This window comes from Tursiops truncatus, chromosome 11 (assembly GCF_011762595.2).
Source record: "Tursiops truncatus isolate mTurTru1 chromosome 11, mTurTru1.mat.Y, whole genome shotgun sequence".
In the NCBI taxonomy this organism is placed as follows: domain Eukaryota; kingdom Metazoa; phylum Chordata; class Mammalia; order Artiodactyla; family Delphinidae; genus Tursiops; species Tursiops truncatus.
In genome coordinates, this window is record NC_047044.1 from 59570915 (window position 1) to 59597135 (window position 26221).

General features: G+C 54.7%; 2 protein-coding genes and 2 long non-coding RNA genes across 6 annotated transcripts; 2 read left to right on the forward strand and 2 right to left on the reverse strand.

Annotated features, from left to right (window-relative positions):
* Window positions 1-2247: 2247 nt before the first annotated feature.
* On the reverse strand, window positions 2248-5407 carry HOXC11 (homeobox C11). Of its 2 annotated transcripts, none has more exons than XM_073788577.1 (2): window positions 4719-5407; window positions 2248-3488 (listed from the first exon to the last, which is right to left on the reverse strand). In XM_073788577.1, the coding sequence occupies exons 1-2, from the start codon at window positions 5405-5407 to the stop codon at window positions 2975-2977; spliced, it is 1203 nt and encodes a 400-aa protein (XP_073644678.1). In that variant the 3' UTR covers window positions 2248-2974. The 2 variants fall into 2 exon arrangements, with proteins under 2 accessions (XP_073644678.1, XP_033722454.1); XM_033866563.2 differs by having other exon boundaries at window positions 3123-3488; window positions 4723-5407.
* Window positions 5408-5453: 46 nt separating this feature from the next.
* Window positions 5454-7563, forward strand: LOC109552103 (uncharacterized). The gene is made up of 3 exons (XR_004528953.2): window positions 5454-5592; window positions 5975-6124; window positions 6843-7563. It is a non-coding gene; the product is annotated as an uncharacterized lncRNA (long non-coding RNA).
* A 4741-nt stretch (window positions 7564-12304) lies between these two features.
* LOC117314236 (uncharacterized) lies at window positions 12305-25699 on the forward strand. 2 transcript variants are annotated; one of them, XR_012324388.1, is made up of 3 exons: window positions 12308-12552; window positions 14377-16681; window positions 25182-25699. It is a non-coding gene; the product is annotated as an uncharacterized lncRNA (long non-coding RNA). The 2 variants fall into 2 exon arrangements; XR_004528954.2 differs by lacking the exon at window positions 25182-25699 and having other exon boundaries at window positions 12305-12552; window positions 14377-16369.
* HOXC12 (homeobox C12) lies at window positions 21059-23627 on the reverse strand. Its single transcript, XM_004310784.4, has 2 exons — window positions 23004-23627; window positions 21059-22239 (listed from the first exon to the last, which is right to left on the reverse strand). The coding sequence occupies exons 1-2, from the start codon at window positions 23602-23604 to the stop codon at window positions 22001-22003; spliced, it is 840 nt and encodes a 279-aa protein (XP_004310832.1). The 5' UTR covers window positions 23605-23627; the 3' UTR covers window positions 21059-22000.
* Window positions 25700-26221: the final 522 nt, after the last annotated feature.

The window sequence follows — 26221 nt, forward strand, 5'->3', positions numbered from 1 at the left end:
TAGTGGGAGGGGGAGGAGCCCAGAGTGCTCTCTCAGCCCACACCACTTAATACCCTTGTAAACTCCCACGTGCGCTATAAACTTGGATTTTTACAACCAACATTCCTCCTTAGCTCCGGGAAACTTTGAACTCGGCCTCGGGTTTATTTACTGGTGGGGGGTGGGATTGGGGGACTGGGAGCTGAGAAAGGCTGGAGGAGAAGAGGCGGGGAAGGAGGTTGCGGGCAAGGGGGTAATGGAGTGGGGGTATGGGGTGTGTTGGGGGAGCCAAGACTGTCCACTGCGGATTTGTTTACTAGTTAGGGCGGAAGCATTTTCTAACACAGGCCAGATTGGGTCGTTAAGGGCGAAATGAAACTGGGTTTAGAGGCGCGGGGTGGGGTGGGGGCACTTTATGGCGGCGTCTAGACGAGGCTCTTTTGTTCCCGGGCAGCGCCACGGCTGGAGGGGATTACCCAAAGAGGTTGAGCCCGGACCCCTGACCGCCAAGGGGGGTCGGACATCCCGGGGGCCCGAAGGTGGGTTTGTTGGGGGGACAGAAACCTCTTTTTTCTAATTTTTAGAAGGTCACCGAAGACTGGCAGCTTCCTGGGCTGGGATCATAGAAAGCTTTTGTTTTTCTTTCACCATGACACCCCGCCTTCCTTCAGAAATCCCTTCTAGAGCTGGGGATCTTTTCTGGGCTGCACATTGCAGGGAAAGTGGTAGCTTTGGATATTCAATATTCTTCTCCAAAATCAAGAGCCATTTAGAGATCAGTATTTTGCTTTATAAGCAGGTTCTATATAGTTATCTCCATCCTATTTTATTGGAAGCACGGCTGGCAGGCCAATAGCCCTTGTTATGACTCGTGGATAAACATCATACCTAGAGATATCTCTCAAGCACAAGTGCACGCGCATGCAAACGTGCATGCACACACACACACACACAGAGACGATCCTCAGCTGCATTCCTTCTGCCACTCACTACACACTGACAGTGGTTACACACCTCAGAGGACACAAGCCCTAGATGTGCATGTGGTCAGTTTTACTGCATACTATAAGCAAAAGAGTGCACATAATATTCCTTTTCGTGTGCACCCATAGGCATCCGACAGATATTTGTGTGTGGGCACATGAGGCAATTGTGGGGTTGTATATACACCCCAGTTTACAAATTTTGTCTCAAGACCTACATTTACAAATGAGAGATTCAGATACCCCGTCATCAAAAGCGACGGAACCTAGATGCAGTAGTCCATAGTCGTGGTGCTTTTTTCTTTCATTCAACAGAATTATATTGACGAAAACATTTTCTTCGAATTACAGAAGAACCGTTCCAAAGAAAAGGGAACGATGAGAGAATTGGTCCTAAACCTCTGCCCCCAAATAACGAATTTGGAACAGAGATCGCCAGAGTGCCCTCAACGAATGCGCTGAAAGGACTATAGTTATCTTTATCCGGAAGAAACATGCAGCAAATATATATATGGGTGTGGTGACCATCCTCACGGGTCACCTCCTTCCCCAGCGCCCCACCCCAAGCCAACCTCTTACAAAACAGATCTCTGGGGCGTTCCACGCTGGGAGACCAATGTACAAACATCAGGGTGGCCCCAGCCTAGGGTCTTGTTGTGTCTGGAGGAGCCCAGCCATTTGTGCTTGAGGGGAAGGGGCCCAGCCCTACCCTCCCACCCTCAGGGGCTGGCGCGGTGCGGAAAGGGAGGGGGCTGGTTTCTCCCCCTCTCCCTTCCCTCCTTCAAAACTGTATATAAAAATTCCAATACAGTCTTCTCATAGAGGGAAAAAGAAGAAAAGAAAAAACGAAAGCCCTACCCTCAACCCTGCACATTTAACTGCCACAGACGGAGACATCTGGTGGGAGGGCGGTGGAGCCAAGAAAATTCCTATAAATTTAAATTCGATGATGGTTACAATTAACTCCACAACAAACGTGTGCTTAAACGGAAAGCGTTGCTGGGCGTTTGGACGCAGCTCGAGCTGCACGTGAGAAATGAGAGCTTTAAGAGTCGCAGTGGAAAGTCCTCAACTTGAGAGCGGGAGGAAGCTACCGCCGCACTCTTGCCCCTGCCCGTGGAGAGAGGGGTGCAGGCCCGCCAGCCCCGGCCTACCTCACCTTCACACGCCTGTCCTCCTCTGCTGGGCTCTGCCCGCCTGCTTCCACCTCCTCCGCCTTGGGAGCATTGAGGGTTTTAAGAGGAGAGGGGCTAATAAAAGGGTCAAATAAAATCATAATATTGAACAGAATGAAATATCTTTATTTGCCACCAAAAAAAAAAAATTCACAGCAATCCCTCTGGGACAGGAGCCGGGTGGGGATTGCACACGTACACACGCACTCACGCACAAGGAGATGGGTGATTCAAATCTCATTCCAGGCGAGTCCTCCCCATATCCCCTCCGGGTAGAAAGAAATACTTGTGAAATTTATTTACAAAAATTCAGGCCTCAGCATGGGGGAGGCGTCCAATCCCGTCTCCCTACTGCCTCTTCCACCCCAATCTTTTTTTTTTTTTTTAAAAAGAAGGTAACAAATGCATAGACTATAGCTATAAATTCGCGGAGTGGGGCACAGCTTGGAAAAAGGTTAGGAAACCTCAACGCACCAGTTAAGAAATTTCAAAGGAGGGCTCTACACGTTCAAGGGGGAGAACAACTAGGCTTGGGCAGGGCCTGGGCACAGACAGAGGTAGGACACGACTTTGCACACCTAACACCAGGTCAAAGGAACAGAAATTTCACAGCAAGGCGGGATCACATTTAGCTGCTCCCCAGCAGTGGGGAGTGGTGGGGTAGGGACGGGGAGCCCGGGAAGTCTCCCCTCGCAGACACAGTGTCCGAGCAGATCTTCTCACATGGGCAAGGGAAGGCTTGCAGTTCGAGGACTGTAAGGCTCTGGCGCCCACTACTCACGCCCCTCCCCCCACCCAATCCGAGCAGCAAGACATTGTCGCGAGGTGTGTTTTCTTTTAAATAAAGATTCTTGGCCTCGGCGCCAACGGTGTCCACTCGCCGTGGATCAGACACTCTCCTTCACCCCCCTTTCCAGGCCCGGTCCCTGTCCCACACTGAGTCAGACCAAGGTGAAGGAGGTTCCGGAAAGAAGTGCGGGCAACGGCAGTGGGGGCCAGCCCTGGCCACAGTCCAGTTTTCCACCCGCGGAAAGAAGGCGAGTTAGAAAATAAAAAATAAAAATAAAATAAAATAATCTCCCCCTTTCCCCCCTCCCCCCAAAGGGCCCGGTCCGCGGTTACAGCAGAGGATTTCCCGAGAAATACTGCAGCCGGTCTCTGCTTAGTTTTTTTTCTTTCATCCTTCTGTTCTGAAACCAAATTTTCACTTGTCGGTCCGTCAGGTTCAGCATCCGCGACAGCTGCAGCCGCTTTTCTTTGTTGATATACACGTTGAAGAAAAACTCTCGCTCCAGTTCCCGGATCTGGAATTTCGAATAAGGGCAGCGCTTCTTGCGGGTGCGGGGGGCGTCTGGAGGGGAGGGGAGGGGAGGGGGCAAGTGCGAGGAGAGGGGAAGAGAGACACGTGAGACCCCGGCGACCCCAGCCCCACCGCCCGGCAGCCCTCCCGCGGGCGCAGCGCTGGGCCGAGCCACGATCCCCTGGCAGGGCGAGCTCGTCCCCCATCCCGGGCCACCGTGGGACCCGCGCCCCCTCCCCTCGGACGAGGGCCGGGGCTGGCGGAGTCTGGGGGAGAAGGAAGCCAGCCGGGGCCAAGTGCGTCCCCGCAGACAACGCGCCCCCCCCCCCACACACGACTTCTGCTCAGCCGGGCTCCTCTGCCCCTTCCTGAGCTGCCCTCCTAGTGACTCTGAAAACCCGCCGCCCCGCCCCCCCAGAAATCTGGGGGAACCGCGGAGAACAGGCGCAAAGAAGTGAGACCGGGCGAGAGTCGTGGGGAGGCAGGGAGGAAGAGAGCGAGCAGGCACCAAAGACACCCGAGAGCTGCTTCCGGGGGCCCTGGCGCCCCGGGACGCCCGGCGGGCCGCGCCTTCCCCGCGGCCAGGCTAGGCCGGCGCAGAGGCCGCGGGCCGCAGAGAAACGCTGAGCCCCAGGCCTGGAGCAGAGTGGAGCCCTGAGCCGCCTCGTCCCCACCCCCTGTCGCCGCTGACCCCCGGCTTGCTCCGGGTTCTGCTCAGGGACACGCGAACACAGTTTGAACATTTGGAAAATAGTTTTTGAAAGAAGCAGAGCGGCCCTCGCTGGCCTCCCCGGCCTCAGGTTCTGCTCCATTGCCTCTCTCCCCCACCACTCCCCCTCTCTGAGTTTCTCCCTGTCTTTCCCTTGCCCTCCCCTTTCTCCCCCTCCACCCCTCCCCTCCCTCCCGCCCCCCGGCAGCCGGGCTCCCCATCCTTCCTTAAATGCTCCTCTAAGTTCACGATCAAAGTTAATATAGCCCGCGATGGTGGCGCTTTCAAAAATTTCACAGACCGAGGGAGATAACGGGGAGGGGGTTCACCCAGCTTTTCCAAAGAGCCCTTTTCCCTCCGTCCCCACCCCTTCTCCATCGTAAAAAGTCGAGTCGTTGGGAGAGAGGGCTTTGTAGGTTATAATAAAATCCTTTGAATGCTTATAAAACTCCACATAAAATCGGACTGACCCAAAACACGAGGCCGTCCCCGCTCCCCTCGCCTCCCCCCTACTCTCGCCCTCCCTCTCTGGCTCCCTCCCTCCTGCCCGCCTGTTTCACGGCCGCTGCTACCTACTGGGGGCGGCTCCCTTGGCCGGCTCCTTGGCCGCCGAGTGGGCTGAACCGGACGAGCTGGGATTCGTGTTTTCCTCCTCGGCCTCGGCCGCCTCGGGCCCCGCCTCAGCCCGGGACGCCAGTCCGGAGGCCGGGGGCGCCTCGGGCTCCCCCTTGGCCTCACCCTTGCCCGGGCAGGGGGGCTCGGCGGGCGCGTCGCCACCACCGCAGTAGGCGTTGTCGAAGAAACGGTCGAAGGCTTGGGGCAGGACGCTGTTCTTGTTGACTGAGGAGTAGAAGCCGGCGGGGGCGGCGTGCGGGGCGCTGGGGTGGTGGTGGCCGCCGTAGGAGCCTTCGTTTTTCATGAGGATCTCAGTGACGGTGGAAGGAGGCAGGCACTCCCGGTGCATGAGCTCGTCGGCCGCCGCATAGCAGGAGGAATAGCTGTTCCGGTGGTGCCACTTGCCGGAGGGCTCCAGGCCGTAGGAGACCTCCCGGACCGGGGGCACTTGGGCCGGGTAGGGATAGGAGATCTGACGAGAGGGGGCCTGGGGCAGGAAGGAGGAGACCGTGGAGAACTCGGGCACGTAGTAAGTGCAACTGGGCAGATAGAGGTTGGAGGCGCAGCTCCCTCGCTCGCCGAAATCAGCGCCCCTCTCCTTGCGCGACGGCGAGCAGAAGTTGCCCAGGTTGACCGAGTTAAACATCGTTCTCTTCTCCTGCCGGCTCCAGATGGAGGTTTTGGACCTGATCTAGCGAGGGGGGAAAATTTGGGAAGGCGAGATGACGCGTTATCCGTCTTAGTCTCTCTCCCCGAGCACGTGATCCAAAGTAGATATTGTCATATATCAGTTCGGAGCACTTCGCAGTCGTAGGAGGGGTTCTCTCTTAGGTAAGATGGGGACGTTCAGGCGATTGGTTTGCAAACACCGCAGAAACATTATGAAAATCAATTGCAGATTTGTATTCGTTTTTCTCTTGACACTCCCCTCCTCTCCATTCCACAGAGCGAGCAAAGGAGGAGAGAGAGAGGGTTGGGGTGGGGTGGGCGGTGGGATGGGCGGGGGCGGGGGCTAGGAGGGGGTAATTGTATTTTTTTCTAGCTGCTGCTCTTCCCCCCCTCCAGGATTGGGAGAAGGAGGAGGGTTCTCACGTATGGGGGGGGGGGTCTTGCCTCCTCCCCGTGATCAGCCCAAGACAGGGCTAGGGATGAAGACCTCTTTCCCCACTGCCTGATTCTGCCAGAGATGTGAATCTTTTCCCCCAACTCTCAGGGACTCTTACCCCACCAACCTGAAGAGGGTCACAGCGCGTGTTTACAAGAGTTTGAAGAAGTCGATTCTTTTCCTGGCCAGGGCTGGCTATCAAGGCTCCCTTTCCCCTTTGGAGAGACTCCCTGGAAGTGTATCTGAAGTTTCCCAAAGGTGAGGCAGCCCAGCAGCAAGCCAGTGTCCCAACTTTGTCTGGCTTGCTGTGCTGCTGGCGGCTAGGGACTTAGATTAGTCATAAACAGTGGTAAGCAGTGAGCCAGCCGCCCAGCCGGTGCCTGGCGAAGTCTGGGAAAAACCTTCTCTAATGTTGTGTTAAATATTTAGTATGAGAGAGTGACCCTGGGTGAATATTTCATGCCTGACTTTATTGTCAATCAATGCACAGAAAGCTACATCCACTGTGGATTTTTTAAGTCTCAAACCCACAAGAAAGAGGTTGGAATGAGAGTCCTGTGTCTTCTCTGTCAGGGGCCCTTTGGGTTGGTGGTTCAGTCTCAGCTTCTTCACTGAAAAGAAGCCCAGTGTCGGCTCTAGGAAGGATATGGTGGAGGGACTGGGTTTGGGGCTCCTATCGTTGGACGATTTGGGGACGATTTGAGGTGGATGGTGGGGCCAGGTACAGGTCTCTGGAATAGACCAGCAGGGCAGTGGAAGGGAACTGAGGGCCCTGGGTGGGCTGGGCAGGGCCAGGGGTCACTCTCTAGTGGAAAACCCCAGCCCCTCTCCCTGCTCCCCGGGGGGCTGCAGCCAGGCCCTGGTGGGTGCCACTTTCCTGTTTCTCAGTCCTGCCCTTCCCTGCCAGCCTCCTGGGTGGCTGTGACCCCAGAGGTGGACTCAGCGGTTCTGAACTCCCTTGCCTTTCTTCCCACAGGACGCGTTTGAGCAGCTGAAAATCAGTTTATTGAAAGGTTCTAGACTGGGTACCAGAGCAACTGCCCACAAGCAGAAAGCAACCTGGCGTCCAAGGAGGAGCCGCTAGGGCATCATCTGTTCTGTTCAGATCAGCAGGAGGAACTGAAGCCCCCGGGGACGCAGTCCACCGCACCCTTAGGAAAAGCCAGAAATGGCCCAAACCCTCTTTTAACTCCTAACCCTTGTTTAAAATTGGTTTCCACTGTAAAAATATTATTTGTATTTGATTTTCCTTGTTGAACTTGACAAGGTACTGAGGCCCCGATAGTAGATGGGGAAGACACAAAAAATGGTACCTTGAGCCCAAATACAACCCCTCCCCAAATCATTCTTTCCCAACCCTCCTGTCTCCTCAAATTTGCTTTAGAGCAACACCTGGGTTGGAACAGCCTTGGCCATGGGTCCCATTCTCAGGGAGGCTCTGGCATACCCACGGATAGGTCCCTGGCATCCCTCTACCCATTCATTGCTGGGCACTGCTTCCCGAGCCCTCCTTTAGTCCTGGCCGGATCTTAACTAAGGGCCAGATCTTAACTAAGGGCAAAAAGGAACTAGATTAGGACTTTGCTAACGAGAAGGCTGCAAGAAAAAAAAAATCTGTTGCTTTTCCTCTTTCCCCTACCTCTTTTTATAGGGTGTACTGGGGCCGGCATTTTTAATTATAATGATGGGGAACTATGGACTATGGCTTTTATGGGGTTTGTGCTCTCCTCATTAAACTCGAGTTTATTGGAGGCAAAATGCTCCCCAAACAGTGATGGGAACTGGTAAGAGGGAGCTGAGAGGTACCCCTTGCAGAGGTGTGGGCGAGCATTCAGAGTCTCCACTCTGGCTTTCCCCACTTCCCCCCAGGGCCCTGGTTCCCCCTCAATCCTGGCCTCCTGGGCCTTGTGGGGCCCAAGCCCCCAAGGCAAATTCTGCACCGCCAGGGCCGACAGTGGGGAGGGGGTTTGCTTCCTGTGAGGAGACAGCTGTGGGCCTGAGCACTTGAATTTGACCACCAAAGTTTATTCCAGGGCCACCATAAAAGTGAGCCAGGCTGCTACAAGGAGCTGCTGGCGGCTCTGTTTCCTTGAAACAAAAAAGAAAGGCAAGAAAGAATGTCAAAGGAGCGGATGTTCAGGAAATTCTAGGGTCTCCCAATAGAGGCTTGTGAACATTAATATTTTTCCCCCTAAAATTAAGGCACAAAGTTCAAAAAATGTTTTTCTAGTTTTGGTCTGACTTTTAATTTTTTAACAACTTAAAAAAATCCCAACAACTGGAGGTTGCTGCTGGGGTCAAGGAGAGAAGGCCTTGGCTGCTGAAGTCGGGGAGACATTGATTGGCAAAAGTGCCCACGGTGTGGGCAAGTGGCCTCCCTGCCCAGTCCTAGGTCCAGGCCACCCTGAAGCATAGGCTGAGCTGCCTGCCCCAGCCGGCATCCCTGAGCATCCGTGCCTCCCCCGACGTGAGACCCAAAATCGGTCCCCAAGTTGATTCCCAGAAGCCCTGGCAAGCCCCACGCCGTGGAGAGGAGGCTGCCTTCCCCCCTCATCTCATGGGTGCCTGTGGCCTCTCCACCTACTGGAGTCCCAGGTTTCACCTGAAATCCTCCTTAGCAGGGCCATCCTGCCCGCCCCACTGACTCTGGGTGGCCTCATTCAGGCAGCTAGCAGGCAGCTGCGGTCTGGGCAGCCGCCTCGGTACTCTGGCCAGGGCCACGACAGACTCTTCCCTTTCACACACAGACACCAGAGGTGGCTTCAGAAGGGGGCAGTATCTCCAGGTCCTAGCCCAGCACCCCACACACAGTACTGGGCCCCCTCAGAGCTTGTCCACCTCCTGCTGCTGCTCTGGAGAGAGCAGACTGCGGTAGGGAAAGGGGCCCACCCCACAGACCAAGAACAGGGAGGAAACCCCAGTTTGGAGAAAGGGGGCCCTTAGAGCTCTCCAGTCTGTAAGTTCAGTTTGTGTGGGGTCAATAAAGAGATAGGCAATCAGCGCATGGACACCCTCAGTGGATCCGAGGCTGGGCCAGCGAGGATTGCATCCTTTTGCACAAAATCTCTCTCCCTTGCAATGCCACTGAGTTTAATAATCCCTTTAATGTGCTTGGGGATTTTCAGGCCTGCACCCCGTGACACCTCCCACCCCCAGCCAGGGAACTAGAAGGGAAAGGGACTGCCAGTTCTCAGACTCCCATCTCTCCTCAGCCCTGGCCATTGCCCCAAGCCCAAGGCCCCAAGTCAGGTCACCTAAGAGGACGCTGCTCCAAGGTTCCTCCGGCCCCTGGACAGGAAAGGAGGAGGGAGAAGGGCAGTCCCTCTGCCCCCACAGCCCCACCCCCTTTCCTCTTCGGAGGAGGGATTGTCCTGGGAGGCTAGCAACGCGACCCCATTTCTCCCAATAAAAGTCCCATTTTATGAGCCAGTTTCACTGGCCCCTCACCAAATGCTCTAAAATCAAGGAAATGTCTTAAAAGCAGTCTGGAAATGGAGCCACTACCATTGGACCTTGGTCTCCAAACTCAGCTGCAACAGCACACACACACACAAAATGCCTTTTCTGGGCAGAACTGCAGTGCGGAGCCACCCAGATCTCCGAACTCTTGGTCCAGTGCAGGCCGGGTTGGCCGGAGCCGCCATTCCCCGGCTTCAGCGCCTACTTAGGCTCGGACCCAGTCCTCGCAGATCAAAGTGAGCTGGCGGCATTTTTATGAGATCAACTTCAGTGGCTCGTTACTTGTGATCAGATGCCTGGGTTGAAAATGCAAAAGGGAACAGCCCATCAACCCGAAAAGGAAAAGGAGAGAGAGAGAGAGAAGGCGCAGGCATGGGGTGAAAAAATTCAGGTGACACATGGCAAGAAGATTCCAGTCACCCACAAAAAAGACCCTTTGCCTGCAGCAAGAACTGTTTGTGGGTCAGTCCCAGCCTCCAGGCGCTGCCATTTCTCCCCGGTTTCGGGAGCCAGGAAACCTGGCTTGCCTGTGTTCTGAAGCCTGATACGAAAGCTTCCATAGTGTGGACCTGCCACGTGGGGCAGAATGTGGCCGCCTGCACTCCCTTGCCCCAGCGGGGAAGTTGCCTTCTGCTCACGATTCAAAAGTCTCTCCCATTTTGCTGCTCTCCTCTCTGAGGTCTCCGTGGTCCTCCGGTCGCTACAGCCAGAAGTTGAGTTACAAGAAGATTCGCCAGAGATTTATCGCCTGGCCCCAAACTTGGAGAGCCTCGTTGTCATAAACAACCGTCTATTGTCTAGACTTTTATCTCCGGGTATGGATCGTGCATTACTGAGGCTCAGGAGACACGGGCCTTTCTCTGTGGGGTGTGCGTGCGGCTGAGTGCTTGCCCCCTTGCCCCCAGGGGTTTCTGTGGGTAGGTTTAGGAGGGGACGCAAGTGTGTGTGTGCCCTTGGAGCTGGGCAGGTATACCTGAGTGTCCAAGGGTGAGGGCTCGAAATGGGGAAGGTCTGTCTGTGCCTGGGAACGTTCTGGTGCATGTACTTGTGTGTTGGGTCAGAATTTGTCACGGTATACTTTGTTTCTCGGGCATTTTAAGTGTTCCTGTCTGGGCTTTTGCGGGTTTTATTAACCTGTATCCGCTTGGCCTGTTATGTCCCTTGGAAGCAGATCATCTGGTGTTTTTCAGTATTGGGCCCATTGTGTGTGTGTGTTTGGCTTCTCTGAGAAAATGGGTTTGGGTGATACCTTTCCAGTCTCTCCCTCAGATTTCTGCACCACCTCAGCCTAAATCACACCTCAGCCTCTGCCTTCACCACAATGTCTTGCCTTGCTTCACTCACTGCAAGTCCCTGCCTCTCCCAAGTGACTACCAATTTTCTGTCACAGACACAAAATACATTTTTGCAGGATGAGGTCTGGCTATCTTTGCCTTTCCCACACTAGGGGGAAATGTCGCAGCTCGTAGTAAACTCCCTCCCTTCTTGGGGCTCCCCTTCTCTGGGCTGAGGGGGACATCAGAAAGGGCTTCCCCAGTCCACTCTGACCTTTAAAGATACTGTCCAGACAACTCCAGATAATGACAGAGAGGGCCTGCCACTCCCTCCCTGGCGCTTCCCGGCAGCAACTGTCCTCACCCTGGCCACCCCCTCCGCCCCTTGAGCCCAGGCAGTAGGACGTTTGCCCAGATTAAACGTCAGTGGGAGAGACACTTATCACCTTAGATCTCAGGGTCAGAGGCTGTTTTTGAAAGCCAGGCTCCTTTAACACCAGCAGAGATAATCAAATCCTCCCCCTTTGTTTCTCATGATCAGAACACAGGGTGGCAGGGCTCCAGGCATACAGGCCTGGGAGCTCCCTGCCTGCCCCCACCGCTCCTGGCAGCTCCCACCTGGGCCCCAGACCCCACTTCAGGTCCCAGATAGTTCTTAGGCACCCTCAACCAGGTAGGTCAAGTGGGACGGGGCTGATCCCAGACTCCGTCCGGTTTTCCAGTTGAGAAGGGTGTAGGTGACAACCAGCAGGGGTTTGTGGGGCATCAGATTTAACCAGAAGCCCCCCATCAGTGCACCCCTCCCTTCCCTTGCCATTAGAATTCCCATTTCTCTCTCTCTCTCTCTCTCTCTCTCTCTCTCCCCCCGCCCCAGTGCTGCTACCCTGGTACCCTGGAGGGAGAGGGCCAATGATTCTACTTCAGGCTCCTTTCTTCGGCCGCCTTCCTTCGCCTGAGTCCGCCGGCTGCCCGCTGCCCGCTGCCGGCTTCCCGCAGCCCAGCCCGCCGCCGCCTCCACTCCGGAACTCGCTTTCCCTCCAGCGTGCAGGCTGCGGCGTCGCCTTACTCCGCCTCTCTCCCTGCCTCCCTCCATCCCTGCCTTTCCCCCACGTCTCAGACCAACAGATATCTAATATACTTGTCTAGGCTGAGCCGGCTCAACGCTGGGGGATCGCAGCCGCGTTACAGGGTCCTAGCGCGGCGCGCTTCGCTCCCCGTCCCTCAGCTGCAGCCCCCTACTTTGCTAGTTGCCGGGTTCAACAGCTTCTCTCTCGCTTTGCCGCTTCTTCCCCCTTTCTTTCCGCCTCTGGATATGAGAAATAAATAAATCCACGGCTCCTGCCTCATCAGCCCTCCCCACTCCTGCTGCCTCACTCCTCCTCCTCCTTACCGAGTGTACCGCCTTGTTTTCGAAGAAAATCTTAATAGTCAGACATCTAAGCTGTAAATGAACATTTTTTTTCTTTGTGACGGCTAATTTTCTCTCCAATTCTTACGTCTTGCTCCGCTTCGCGGTGGAATGGAATGGATTTAGAAGTCTGCGTATGGGAGGGGGGGAGTGGAGAGATGGAGCCCAGAGTTACAGGCGGTGGCGAGAGATACGGAAGACGGAGAGATACGGAGAGAAAAAGAGGCATTGGGGTGGGGAGAGGAGGGAGGGAGAGGGAGGGATGGATGGAGGGAGGGCGGGAGGGAGGGGGCCCCAGCTGGCGGGAGCGGAGCCAGAGAGAGAGAAAAGGAGAGAAAAGTTTCCCGGAGTCTTCATTAGTTGACTTCTCTGTCCACTGCTTCCCCCAGCCGGCCGAGCTCACCCCCAATAAAGGAAGGAGGGGGGGGGTCTTTTTTTTTTTTTTAAGGCCCCAAAGAGTCCAGTGTTTACAAGACCAGAAATGCCACGGCCACGTCCTGGCAGAAAGAAAGGCTGAAATGGAGGACTGACGCCTTCCTTATAAGGTACGATGCTAACTTGACCTTCACTTTGTCAGGGCGCCCCCCGCCCACCCAGACCGCTGCAGGCGGCCAGGCAGAGCCCAGGCGACCCTGGCCTCTGCCTCCCTGCTTCTTTTTCTCTGTCAAATCTCTCCTTTCCTTTTTTTTCACTTCATCTTTTTCTCTTTTGTCCTTTTCTTCACTTTTTCCTACCTTTTCTTTCTTATTCCCTTCCTTCTCTTTTTCCCCTGCTTTTCTTCTTCCTGCCCCTTTCCTTTCACTCATTCCTTTTATTCTTGCCCACTGGTTTCATGGTTTCCCTTGATTCTCTCTTGCCCAGCTCTCTATTTCAATCTCTCTCTCTCTCTCTCTCTCTCTCTCTCTCTCTCTCTCCTGATCTTTTGAATCCCGGAAACAAGAATAAATATTTTAAGTACTCTCCCATCCCCACCCCAGCTGACCTCCACAGCCCTAGCCTGGCCTCTGCCCCCATCCAGGTATCCCTGGGGAAGAGGGTCCAGGAAAGAAGGCCGATTTAGGATTATAGGGGCTTCACTCTGGGCCCAGTGCCCACTTGAGGATGGCAGTGAATTTGGTTTTGGTAAGACTCTGTTTTCCTCTCACTGGCCTCACCCGCCAAGTCTCTGTGACCCTAGTCGTCTTGAATGGAGGACGAAGCCCTTGTTGTGGCAGTATGGGGAGAGCAGAGACCACTGCTCTTGAGACTAAGGGGGAGACTTAAGGACCAAATTGTTGTTTGCCCTTCTCTCAGCTTCCAGCCCCTAAAATCCTAGAGATTTCACTTAAGACCTTTGGGGAGGGAATTTAGAGAATTAGGGATTTCTGGAGATTCCCACACACATGAAAATAGGAAAGAGATAGATTATCCAGGCCTCTCTGCTTTGCCTCTTGTTGCCTCCCATGCTCCAACACAGCCTCGGACATTAACTCTAATCATATCTTGTGTGGCTATAAAATAAATGATATTATGGACACCCCTATAATTATCTATTATTCACTTACTTGTGATAATTAAAATACTGGATGAGGCAGATCTATGCAGACAATGTAAAGCCAAGCAAATATCCTGGAAAATGAAAGTGAATCTGTGTCCATTCTTGAGTATGTTCCAGAATCTGTAAGCCTGCTAGGACCTCCTGGATTTAGAAGTAGCCATCTTGTAGGGGATAGGGTCATATTGGGAGACGCTACCACTTCCTTTTCCCCCCTACATCCCACTTCTCCTCCTCCTTTGCACAGACACCAGAGAGGATCAGACAATCAAAGGGAAATTCTTTCTCTCTCCCCCTACAATTATCCAGATAATTGCATGAATTCTTCCTTGAACATTGCTGTGTAGTCAGGGTTGAGATTTCAGCAGGAAGTGCAAGGGACAGGATTCCAAATGGGGGAAGCTGAGAGAGAGTCCTGTGTTCTTACATTCCCATACTTTATAGTTCTGTCTAGTGTTACATTGTTTCTTCAGGCAAAGATCTTTGTTCGCTTTCAGTCATATTTCTCCCTTCCCCCTCCCTTTCTCTCTCTCTCCCTCCTCCCTTTTTCCGGTCCCTTTAAAGGAGACCCAGATCATCCTCTGCTCTTAATAGATGACTATAAAAGTAAAATTAATTCCCCCCTGCCTTTTAATATCAATATCTCTCTGTTAAGTATGCACATTGGTGAGAATAAACAGAATTAAGTGCTGCAACCCGAACCAGCAATTATATCCAAGGGTTTTTGGGGGGGAGTGTTTGGTTGTTATTTGTTTTTTTGTTTTCCATTGGGCTTATCTGGGAGTGTTTACTCTGCCGAGAGATAACCAGGGGGTATTTGTATTATTTTTACAAGCTCATTGGGGCCTGAGTCAGTACCAACCTGGTAGAAAAAGCAACCATGAAGCCAGAGAGAGAGCCAAAGGAGGGAAGAGAGCGCCAGATGGAGATGAAAAGGAACCACGCGGAGAAATGCAGGGAAAGAAGGAGGCGGCAGGTCCCGGAACAAACGTGGCAGAGGGCAAGACAGGCACTCAAGGACAGAGGTTTATGTATTTTTATTAAATTTTTTTAAAATTTGGGGCTCAGTGAAGAGAAGGGACGACTCAGGAAAGGGGAGGGGAGAGGGGATTATTCGAGTTACAGCGTGACCACCCCAGAAGGGGAGAACACTGGATACACCAGATCCTCGGTGATCCCCGGTGCTGGTGCTGGAGCAGGAGCTGCACTGGGCTCGCTCTGGTTCCGATTTGCCGCCGTCCCACAGCCCGTCGGGCTGGGCTATCGAAGTCCCCCCTCGCGGCCACCAGGGCTTCCTCGCTCTCCTTATCATTCCATCTTTATGACGAGGCTTGTTAACAAGACCAGCGAGCTGGCCACGCACATCTATCTCTGCCGCTCGAGCTCAGCCAAGCAGCGGCCGGCGGGGGCGGGGTGGGGAGGGGACTGGCGAGGCACTAATTAATTGATTTCTTTGGACAGTAAAGTATGGCCGCATCTACATGGAACCTATCGACTCATAAACAATATCTCTGTTGGGTGTGAGTGTATTGTCTCTCAAAGAATTTTTCCATAGGCGTGTGTCATGTAGTCCAGGATTTTTAGCTGCTAAAGAAAGACCCAAGTGGGTTTCATTTTTAGGGGGCCAGATCGGAGTTAGCTCAGCTCCAGAAAATACTTTATGACTGCCTCTGAAAAAGCGTTGGGAATGGGTTTTGTTGAGAAAAACTTGGGTTATTGGATAACCTTTCCCAGTTGCTTGGTTAAGGTTAAGGATGGGAACTGGAGTCGAGGAGTTGGGCAGGCCGGAGTCCTCTTCCCGGTCGTCTGGGACGGAGTGGGGCTGCTCTCAGATTTGAGAGGAGCATAGAAGACAAGGTCCAGCCTTTACTTCATACTTCCCTGGACTTGAGTTTTTAAAGTAAATTTTTAAAAAGTTAAACAAACCTTAGCTTTCAAGAAGCCCTTGCATGCCCAGCACACAGCCGGAACCTACCTGTTACACACCTCACCTGGTTGCTGCTCTTCCTTCTTTCCCCCTTTCCTAACTGGCAGCTCAGAGTAACTATATTTATATTATATCTAGAAGAACACATCCTGAGACAGAAGGGGTAACGTAATTATACAATGCTAATTCCATACAGGAGTGGTTATGCAGTCAGACCCTGCCGCAAACAGGACCTAGGGCTCTAAATATAGACCCTGACCTCAGACAAGAGAAGCAACAGTTAAATAGAGATAGAAGACCACTCATATAAATAATCCACGTAGACACAGAAGGGGGTTTGTAAAAGACAGAAATAATAGAAATACAGAACAGAAAAGAGGTTCAGCTGATAGAGAATGTCATTGCCAATGCCTGAGCTTCCTCCTGCTACTGTTTTTAAGATTGCCAGAGAAATGTGTATTATAAATACAGTAATATGTGAAATCAAAGTATGTACTTCAATGTATTTGGTACACATACACCATGTGTACAAACATAATTCACAGAATATATTTTTCACACACTGGGTTGATAGGCACTTTGTGTATATATAATAACATGATGTATATTTTTCATGCAGTGTTTTAATGTGGATATATTAATATCTGGATGCATTGTCCATGTACTGATTTTATATGCCCTTTGGAGTGTATACATCCATGGAGCTAAATAGATGTAGGACTGTACCTTCCCTGCGCAGGATGTGTGCAAGTGTACTGTTTAATCTATGTAAATGAATTTTTACATGTAATGGGTATACATGCTATATGTAATCTTTTCCCAGGAGGTTGTTTTCCCATACAATAGATAAGAGTGCCTCCATATGTATATTTTCTAGAGAAATATATTTTCCATGCCCAGAGTACATGTAATACAGATGGCTGTGCATTTTAGACTGTTTCAGTATATCGGTTATGTCGGCAGTATGGCCAAGCGTGCATTTTGTGGAACAGCTTTTCCATGCTCCGAATGTGGACTGTGCGTCTTTCACAGGGAGCTTTTCTAGCAACAACTGCCGGTGAGTTCCGCACAGACCGGTCGTTGAAGGAAGTTCTCCACTCCGCTTCAGGGAAACTGACAAACGGAAGGCTTATCTCGGAGTCCCCAGGAAGCGGCTCCGGCTCAGAGAGGAGAACTCACCCCCAGGCAACCGGCTGGGTCACAAAGGCTAAAGGTCCGCTGCGTTTGGTCTCATCCAAGCCCAGTTCCTCGGCTCCGGTGCCAGGCTCCCTCGGGCGGCACAGCCTTTCGGAGCTTGGGGCAGAGCCGCCGGCGGTGACGAACCCGGCGGGAGGGCGGGCCGCCGCTGTGGGGACGCCGCGTGCCCAGCAGAGGGAGGGCACTTGGGAGAAAGGCCTGGTTCCCGCAGCCCGGCAGCGCCTCGGACTCGGGCTGTTCTTTGAGGTCACCCACAAACCCACGGAGCGTCCCCCCGCCCCCGGGCTGTGGCTCAGGGCCGAGCGGCTGGGCGGGTCCGGGTCTTCGCGGTCTCCGCGGATCTGGCCAGCAGGGGTCATCCGGTCCTTCGCGGGAGCCGGCGGCCCTCGCGCGGCGACCGGAACTGCCGGCTCTGTTCGGGCGGCGGGGCCGGGGCTGGGAGGCGCGCCGGGTTTTCCTCTCCCCGGGACCCCGGGCACACCGGAGCCGGGGCCGGGCCAGGCGGGCGGGGAACTGGACTGAGGCCCCGGAACCCTGTCCGCCGGGCCGGGGCACGGAGCGCTCCGGGCGCGGGGAGGGGAGCGAGCGGCCAGGCGCCCGCGTCGGCCACCAGCGGCCGGCGGGCCTTTGTCTCGGGGCCTCCCCTGAGCGGCGATCGCGAGCTCGGACCCCAGCTGCCGCGGTGCTGCGCGTCCGGTGGCGGAGGGCCCGGGACGCACGCTTCTCCGCGGAAAACCGGCAGCTCCGTCTCGACGGAGGCGGATACCGAAGGGCGGCCGCTCGAGCCTAACGCTCGGCTTATACGCGGCTGCGGGATCCCAGGCCTGCAGCCCACCTCGCGCTAAATTACACCGAGACCTTCGGCGCCTCCCTGTGCCTGCCGCGCAGAGAGGGTTGGGGGCTCCGGGGTGCGTTTCCCCCACGGGTCGGGGGCCTAAAAACCGCTCCTACTTTCCTGGTAATGGCGGGGAGGATGGGCGGGAGCTCCGGCCGGTCCGGAACCCAAGGTCCCGGGGGTTTGATTTTTCGAAGATCGGGGCCGGCGGTCCCTGCACCGCTCTGGGTCTGAGCCATCGATCGCGCCGGGTTTCCGGCTGCATTAGCATCCACAGAGCCCGGGCTGCCGGGCCCATCTCCCGCCCGCTCGATAGTGGCTTTAAATACCCTAGCTGCGTGTACGCAGCTCAGACTGGAGTAGAACTGGGTGATAATCAGGACCAAATACACAACTCATTTGAATGGCATAAGATTACACATACACAACAGTGAAATTATTTTTCTACCTGGATTATCCAGATAACTCTCTCCTTTTCTTGTTCCTCAAGACCCAGTTAGAGACACAGGGTGCCTTGTCTTAAATCAGTGGAGTAAATTGTAGTTTGAGGACTTAAGCCAGACAAATACTTGCAAAATAGATGCAATCTTTGCCCAGATCCAGAGCTCAGCCAGGTCCTGGGTATTTGGGTTGTGGCTGCAGCCATGACCTTCTCTTTGGCCAGGAGACCCAAGGACTTGTTATTCAGCCGTTGGGAGGAGGTTATAGTGTTTTTCCTTCTCTGACAGCTTCCCCAGTTATTGAGTCTCAGGGCCTGCATAGACAAAACCCAACAAGGAACCTTCTCTCTCAGATCTGCAGTGTCTCTGGGAATAAATCAAGGGAATAAATTAAAGGCCAGTTATTCCTGACCTCTCTAAATTCCCTGTTTCCAATTTAGCCAGAAATGCCTTCACTGTTAACTCTTCCTGTATAGATGTGGCTTAAGAAGAGGGTAGTCTCTTGCCTGGATTCACTGGGATTCAGACCTCCCCCAACCTTTATTCAGACTCAAGGGTAGCCACTCAGTCCCTCCCCTACACCACCAGCTCAAGGCTGCCAGAAGCTATCCAGTCCCCAGCCTGCCCCGAACTCTGTGGGCCCTTTATAGGAGTACTCCTAAAGCTTGGGATCTCCTTCCTGCCCGAATCCTTCAGATGCACACTCAGCAGGGGATTGGGGCAAAGGGAGGATGGGATTTGGTCTAAATCTGCTACTTTTCCTAGTTGCAGGAGTAAAGAAAGGAGGGGAGAAAGAGAAACAAAGATTTCAGGGCAGGAGGCGTGGCTCGGGAGGCTGGGCTCAGAGGGGGGCTCTTGTTATTCTGGAGCAGGCCCAGGAGGGTGGAGGGGGAATTTGGAGGAGACTTCGTGATTGGAGCCTGGCTGTGAGAAAGGGAAACTCAGGGATCAGAGGCTCACGGGTGGAGGCAGAGGGAGGGCATCCCATCCATAAGGAAGGAGTGAGGTGGAGGTGCAGAGGACTCCTGGGCTCAGCTGAGACTAGACTCTGGCCTGGACCTGGGCCTCTGTCTGTCACGGCCTGGAGGGGCCGCAGCTGACAGAGGCGGAGCCTATTTCACCAGCTTCAAGGGGTCTTTAGTACACTCTCCAGTCATCTTGCAGTGCACAAAATGTGCTCTCAGAGTGAAGCCACAGGGTTAGAACCATCAGGGTGAAGTGTGGACCCACCAACCCCTGCCCCTACCCCATAGCACTCTCACCATCCCAGCTCCAACCAGCTCTTGCCCCTACCCTGGCTTCACTGCTTGGAGATCTTGCAGCTCAGACTTCCTTTTTGTGGTGCTGAAGGTAGTTTCAGCCTCCTCCGGGCTGTCCACATTATTTTTACAACCCCACGACTCCTCAGATATCCCTCTCCTCCCCGCTAATCTACCATCCCCCAATTTTCTCTCTGCTAGTAATTGCTTGGGACTGGAGATGGCAGCTCATCAACAGATCTTGGTTGCTGGTATATTTTTGTTGCCCCTGCAACCGCTCTTCCTTTATTATTATACGTTTATTATTTTTATTATTCACCTGGGCTGGAAAAAGTAAAGTGGGGGAACAGCTAGGAGGTTGGGGATCCCATTCTTTCTGGGCATAGGAGACCGTGTGTATGGAGCCAGTTTAAAATTTTTCTCTCAAAAAAATCACATCATCATACCATCATGTTTTAATTATTATTATTAATATTAATATGATGAAGCAACTCTGTACAAGGACTATATAAAGGGAAAACGTGCTAGAGACAGACGTTTGCATAGGAGGGCACACTACAGAGAACCGGGGAGGGAGGAAAGGAGGGCATCTACCCACAGGGATCACGCTAGGTACTAGCAACAGACACAGAGAACAGGACACAGATTGACAGAGAAGCTCACAGAAATCAAGTTTAAAGCGACAGGAAGAGAATATTGCATATCTTTGTCCCCCTACCCCTTTTGGAGTGTTTTGGTCTCCTTTATTAAGCTGGGAGAGTCAGGCTGGAGTGCTGAAACTCAAATCCAGCACCCCAGAGACCAAGAGGTCACAGGAGGGGCTGTATGAAGGGGTACATGGGTGACCAGGCAAAGAGGGGAGTGCCTCATACCCAGCGCCAGCCCACAGGGGAGTGTGCAGACAGCTGGAACGGTGGTGATTTCTGCAAACGTGTACATAGGTTAATGTGGGTGGGGAAGTGTGTCAGGTGCCCAGTGCGGGATGAGGGTATGTGATTGTACGGCTACTCTGCAGGGCTGTATTTGGGGATATGAGGCTGCCTCTTTGCAAGTACAGTCAGGAGAGTGGTGTGGGCTAAGTGCTGTACTGGGCAGCTGTGCCTATATGTTTGCCCATGCCTCTGCACAGTCTTTCACAGGGACTTGAATCTGGTGGGAGAGTGGATTGCCTTTCCAGGGTGTGGAAGGAGAGACTTTCCCCAGGTGGGAAGAACTCCAAGCTGGCGGGCCAGTTTCACACTGTCCAGGCTGGGCTTAACTCCCATCATTCCCCTGCTTCTCGCCCTCTTGATCCTGGCAAGGGTGGGTCAGCAGGTGGGAGGTTGGGGGACTCTCACCAAGGGGAATCAAAACAGAGTGCAAGAAGGCAGGGGGGCTCCTTCACAGCTTCTCTTTCGGAAGCCAGCCTGGGATCTACTGGGCTGGGGCTGGGGCCTGAAGGGGGCTATGAATAAAAGGCCCTCGGCTGGAGAAGCCACTTTCTGGCCTCCAGTGGGTTTTGGGGATGTGCCCTTCCCTCTGCTCTGGTCCTCCTAATCTGCGGCTCCCTGGCCTGGGGGCGGAGACAGCGGATCCTGAGACAAAGGGCGCCGTTGGGGAGCAGGTGGAGTAGGGGTGGGTAAAAGAGAGAAAGGAGTTGGGTGGGGGGCTGCAGTGCCCCCTCCTTCATTGTCACCAGCCTGGGAAACCCGGGCTGAGCGGGGGCCTCCGCGGCCGGTAGCCCCTTTTAGGGGCGGATTCTCTTCCCGCCTCGTAAATTACGCCGGTCCAGCCTCCGGCCGGCCGTGACCGTGAACGCCAGCGGCGAAGGGAGAATCTGCAGCGGCTGCCAGAAACTCTCTCGGCCAATCAATGCCGCGCTTCGCAGCTCCTTTTACAGCTTCCTGGGCTTCCCGGAGGGCCAGGTGGGGGTCCCTGGGGTGGCTACTGAACCCGAGGCTGCGTCCGCTCAGCTCTCAATTCCCCGCTTGCGGCTTCCGGTCCGCAGCCGCCTCAGCGGCAGGAAGAGTGGATGGCAGCACACCTGTGAGCGAATGGGCGCAGGGGGCTCGGGAGAGGGCTGGGGACCAGGAGACGGTTCGGGTGGCCTGCCCTAGAGGGGACAAAAGCCTGATCATCACCTTGTCCACAGCCGGGTCTGCCAAATGCTTATGCCTGGGCCTGCTCTGTGTCCAGGCCTGGAGGACCCAGACCCCAGCGGACCTGGACATTGCTGATCATTCTGTTCTCCCAAACCACACTTCCTCCTAGGTCCCCCCACTTCCTTCTGCCCTCCCAGAGCTACCCTGACCCCTTCCCTGCTCTCTGCCCATCCTCCACTCTTGCTCCCTCCTCGCAGCCTCTCCTAACCCCAATAACTGCAAGTTCTGAGAGCCTTAGTCCCACTGTCCCCACCCTCGCCTACTCCTGCAGGCAGACAGACCTAAGACCACGGAAGGAAAGTGGTGGGAGGGGACGCCTGAGTCACCTTTCCTCCAGATCTTCAGACGGAGGCCCAACGCCCCGGTCCCATGTCAAACTAGCCCCTCCCCAGCGCCTCAGCCTTCCCTGCCCCTACCCCCTGCCTGCAGCTGTGGGCTTCCTCTCCCTGGCTGGGTTCTTCCCTTCTCTCTGGGACCTGGCAGGGTCTGCTGGGGGGTGTGTGGGAGGGAACCACGAACAAAACAGACAAGAGGACGTCCCAGGAGGACCTGCCAGAGACGCCTGGCGTTCTAAGCGGGGACTGTGTCCCAGGCAGTGCCCCCTCTTTGCTCTCTGCCAGAGACAGGCTCAGTCTGGGGCTGGCGCCCGTGTCTTGCCCCCTAAAAGAAGGAGAGAGCTTGCTCCCTCAACAGAAGTCTTTTCTTTTTCATTCTGCGGTTCTGAAACCAGATCTTGACCTGCTGGTCACTAAGATTCAAGCGGTCTGAGAGTTCCCTCCGGCGCTGCCTTGTGATGAACTCGTTCACCAGAAACTCGCCCTCCAGCTCCGCCAGCTGCAACTTCGAATAGGGTTTGCGCTTCTTCCGTGAGCGGCTGTGGATCGGGTACCAGGGCGCGCCTGGGTGGAGACGAACCAGCAGGGTTGGCCAGGGGACCAAGAGGTGACAAGCCCAGTACCGTCGGTCCTTCCCCAGCCCCTTTCACCTTGGCCTAACACCCGACCCCAGGCTCTTCCTCTCCTCTCTTAGGAAGACTCCCATCCCCACCAACTCCTCTGCCTCCATCAATCTCTTTTTCCCCTTTCACTCTTTCTCCTTGCCTCCCCTACTTCTCACTGCAGTATCCCAGAACCTTCCAAATTCCTATCCTCTCACTTCTCCCCAAACCTCTTCTTCTCCAGGATATCCTGGCCCCTTCCTCTCACATCCTCCAGGATGGGGTCCTGATTAGTTAGAACAGACATGAGCGAGTGACAAGAGACAACCACTGGCCTTTCTTTAAAAAAAAAAAAAAAAAAGTAGGTAATGGGGGCCTGTGGGAAGGTGGAAAGAGAGGCCCTGGGAGGGCAGGGACCAGCCTCTGGGTCCCCACCCCCCAAGGCCTGGGGAAGTGTGTCAGAATCCCCTTTCTCCGGAGCTCCCTGCCCCCTCCAGCTGCAGGCCGAGGAAAAAGGGAATCTCTAGTTCTTTTACGGGGATATTTACATGTTTATAGGGCTTGCCCCCCCCAACTCCCTTTTTTAAAAGAAGCGCTTCCTCACCACACAGTCTGTCACCCCAGGAGGCCCTAGCTCAGTCCTACACTGCCCACCCCCCCCCCCCGCCCCGCCCCGGGTCAGACGTCCCGTCCGGAGTAGCCTCGCGAATGGGCCGGGGTCCTTACCGCTGGCCGCGAGGCCGCCGCCGGTGTTTAAAGGCGATACCAAGCTGCCGGGGTCGCCCGCGCCGGCGCCCTTGTTGCCCTCGTTAAGCAGGGACGAACTGGAGTCGGATTCCAGCGACTGGCACGAGGGCGGGTCGTGCGGGGGCCCCGCGCCACCCTCGCCGCCTGCCGCGTAGTCGTACTTGAAACCGAGAGCAGGCGGCCCCGACGGCTCCAGCTGCAGCAGCGCTGCCCCGGGCCCGACTCCTGGGCCGGGGTCGCGCCCGCGCTCCTCACGCTTCAGGCCCCCGCCGCCGCCCTCGGCGCACGGCTCGCGGTAATAACCCTTGCTGTCCTCCACGCGCGCCAGCTCGCACGTGCGGCCGAAGGGCGGGTTGAGCGACACCGGGCTGCCGAGATAGGGCTGCGGATAGCCATTGCACGGCTCCGCCGACGGCCAGGGCAGCGAGCACACGTTGTCGCGGCGCGGGTAGGACAGCGAAGGCAGCCCGGGCAGCTGCGCCCCGGACGCACGGAAGTTGGGGAAGTAGAAGGTGTCTCCCGTGTGGATGTTCACCAGCGGCCCCACAAACCCGGGATTCAGGAGATTATGCTCGCCCATTTCCGCGGGGCCCGACCGGCAGCTTCTACTTTATTGCTATCTGACATTAAACATAGTTAAACCTGCACCGGCCACCCATTGGCCGTCCAGCTCACGTGGGCGCCGCCGCCAGGGGGATGGGTGGGGACAGAGAATCCCCCCACCCCGCACCAACTCCAACTTCCCCCTTCCCCAATGTGGGGGGGGGAGGGAACGAACCGCGGGGGCAGATTTATTCTCTGGCTTCTGGTTTTTAAAAAATCATATAAAACCTAACGCAGAGATCGAGGCAATCGCCCGACACGGGGCAAGAGGGAAAAAGCCACACCAAAAATACCCGCACACACACGCTTCTGCACCCTGCACTACCCCCCCAGATGTATTATCTTCTCACCAACAGCTGGCCGAGCCCAGCCCGTCCCTCTTTAATTAGCTCCTTTATTAACTAAAACCGTTGGAATTTACAATATCTCCCCAATAAATTACTATTAGATATTGTGTCATATAAAGTTTACTGGCTGTTTAAGGAGACGGATGAGCCCTTTGGCTCGGGGTTTATTTACAGTAGAGGAGAAGTGGGGGTAAAGACAGGTTTCCCTGCCGCTGTCTCTCCCAGCCCTGCCGCTGCTGTGCTCCTTTTCCTCAGCTCTTTCTCCCCAGGAATTTAGGGAGACACCTGGGGTCCTCTCCTCCAGGAAGGGCTCAGGGAGGATTACTAATGCTGGGTCTTCCCCATTCTCCAGCTGGGAGCCACCCAGCCACACACCTTCACTCACCGTCAGAGGAGGGATGCAGAAGAGAGGCAGAAGCAGCAGAAAAAGGAAGCGCCCAGCTCCATGAGGACTTGCCTGCCTGCTCCTGAAAATCTGGGGGCTGAACTACTCTTCCCCATGACTTCTGTGGGTCAGGGGGGCTTCTGGGGGCATCTCTTGGAGACTTTGCAGCAAGAGGCTCTGGGCTCCCAGCAGGGCTTGGCTGGCCCAAGAGGCTCCTGATTCCCACTGTGGAGGAGACACTCACACCCCAGAACCAGCCTAGCATACCACTGGGACCATCAGATAACTGTGCCCAGCCCAATAGGTGTGCTGGGAGTAAGGGAAAGAATGCCAGAGAATTATCTTGTTAGGGGTTTAAAATTATTTTTATAGTGCTAACCTCAGTAGCTCCTTCCACAGAAGGCTGAGAACCCAACGCTGGCCATAGGCGAAATTAATCGACATCTGGAAACCACAATCCGGTCTCAACCAAGTCCACAGACACAGCCAAACAGATTAAAATGAAAAAGGAAACAAACCCTCAAAACTAGGTGTATTCTATTGGAGTCCAGTAGACACAATACTCAGATTTCTATGCGATTACTTCGGGCTCCAGCAAAAGCATGGCTTTAAGTAATACCAGGTGAGATCAATAGTTCAGCAAAAGTCTAAATATGACAGAACACCAGAAGATTTGGAGAAAATGAGGGAGACGTGAGTCTGAGAGAATCTGGGAGAAAGAAATCCATGTGGGTGAAAGTTAAATATCTGAGAATGAGCGGAAGCTACAAAAGCAGAGCGAAGCAGAAGATTCTCATCTCCCTCTTTTTCTCTCTTCTGCAGGACATGGCAGAGAGAAACGCAGATTCTTCGAATTCCACAGCTCCCTGGGCGATTTCATATCCCCAACCATAGCTGGGACAGAAATGTGTCCGCGCGGGCTTCGCCCAGCCCGGCACAGCTCGCAGCTCGGCACCCGCCCCTCGACCCTCTTCCCCTTCCCTGCCCTGGCCGGCCAAGGTCCCTCCCGCCCCCCCCCCCCCCAGGAGCCCGCCCCGCGCCGGGCCCACTTGCCAGAACCGAAGCCAAGCGGTGGGATCCCAGCCCCGGCGCAGTCACCTTCAGTCAGAACCACGAGAGCCGGGGCGCCGAGGAGCGGGCAGGAGAGAGCCTGAATTGGCCTTTTCGTGCTTAATTGATTAAGGGGCTGCGCGGCTGCACAGAGCATCCCTCGGCTGCAAAATCCACGTCACAGCATCTCCAACATCTTATTTATGCCTCTTTTCAAGATGCATTAATGAGCGTTACTGAATATTTAATTTTAAAAATTTATTTGGGGGTTATTTTTGGTCATAAAGATAAACAGGGTGTGACTTTAATATCGTTGCTGTTTTCAATCAGAACGTTGCACCGGCGGCGAGGTCTCCAGGCCTCCAGGCCTCGCGCTCAGCCGCTATTGTTGGTGTGGGGGAGGCCGAGTTGAGCTTAGCGAGATAATCGCTAGTCCTTGTGCGGTGGAGGTTTCTCCCCATTCTCTTTTTCCCCTCCCAGATGACTCCAATCTCCTAGAAGGGAGACGCCAGGAGGAAGGTCTTAGCCTTTTCGCATCCCTCGCCAGCTCGAAAATCTCAGGCCCGGAGCTGTGCTCGCTGCCCTCCCGGCCAGGCCGCTGAGCACGCAGAGAGGCGGCCACAGGGCGGCAGATGCAATGCCGGGGAAATGAGGATGGAGTGAGGACTTCCTTCTTCCAGACACGCAGTTTCTCCCGGTCCGATTTGGCCCCATCAAAAAAGACCAGTTTCCCCACGTTTCGGACCCTGGGCACTGGCACACGCACAAACCCCTCTTCCTTCCCCCTCTTCCTTCCGTGCAGCCGACCTGAT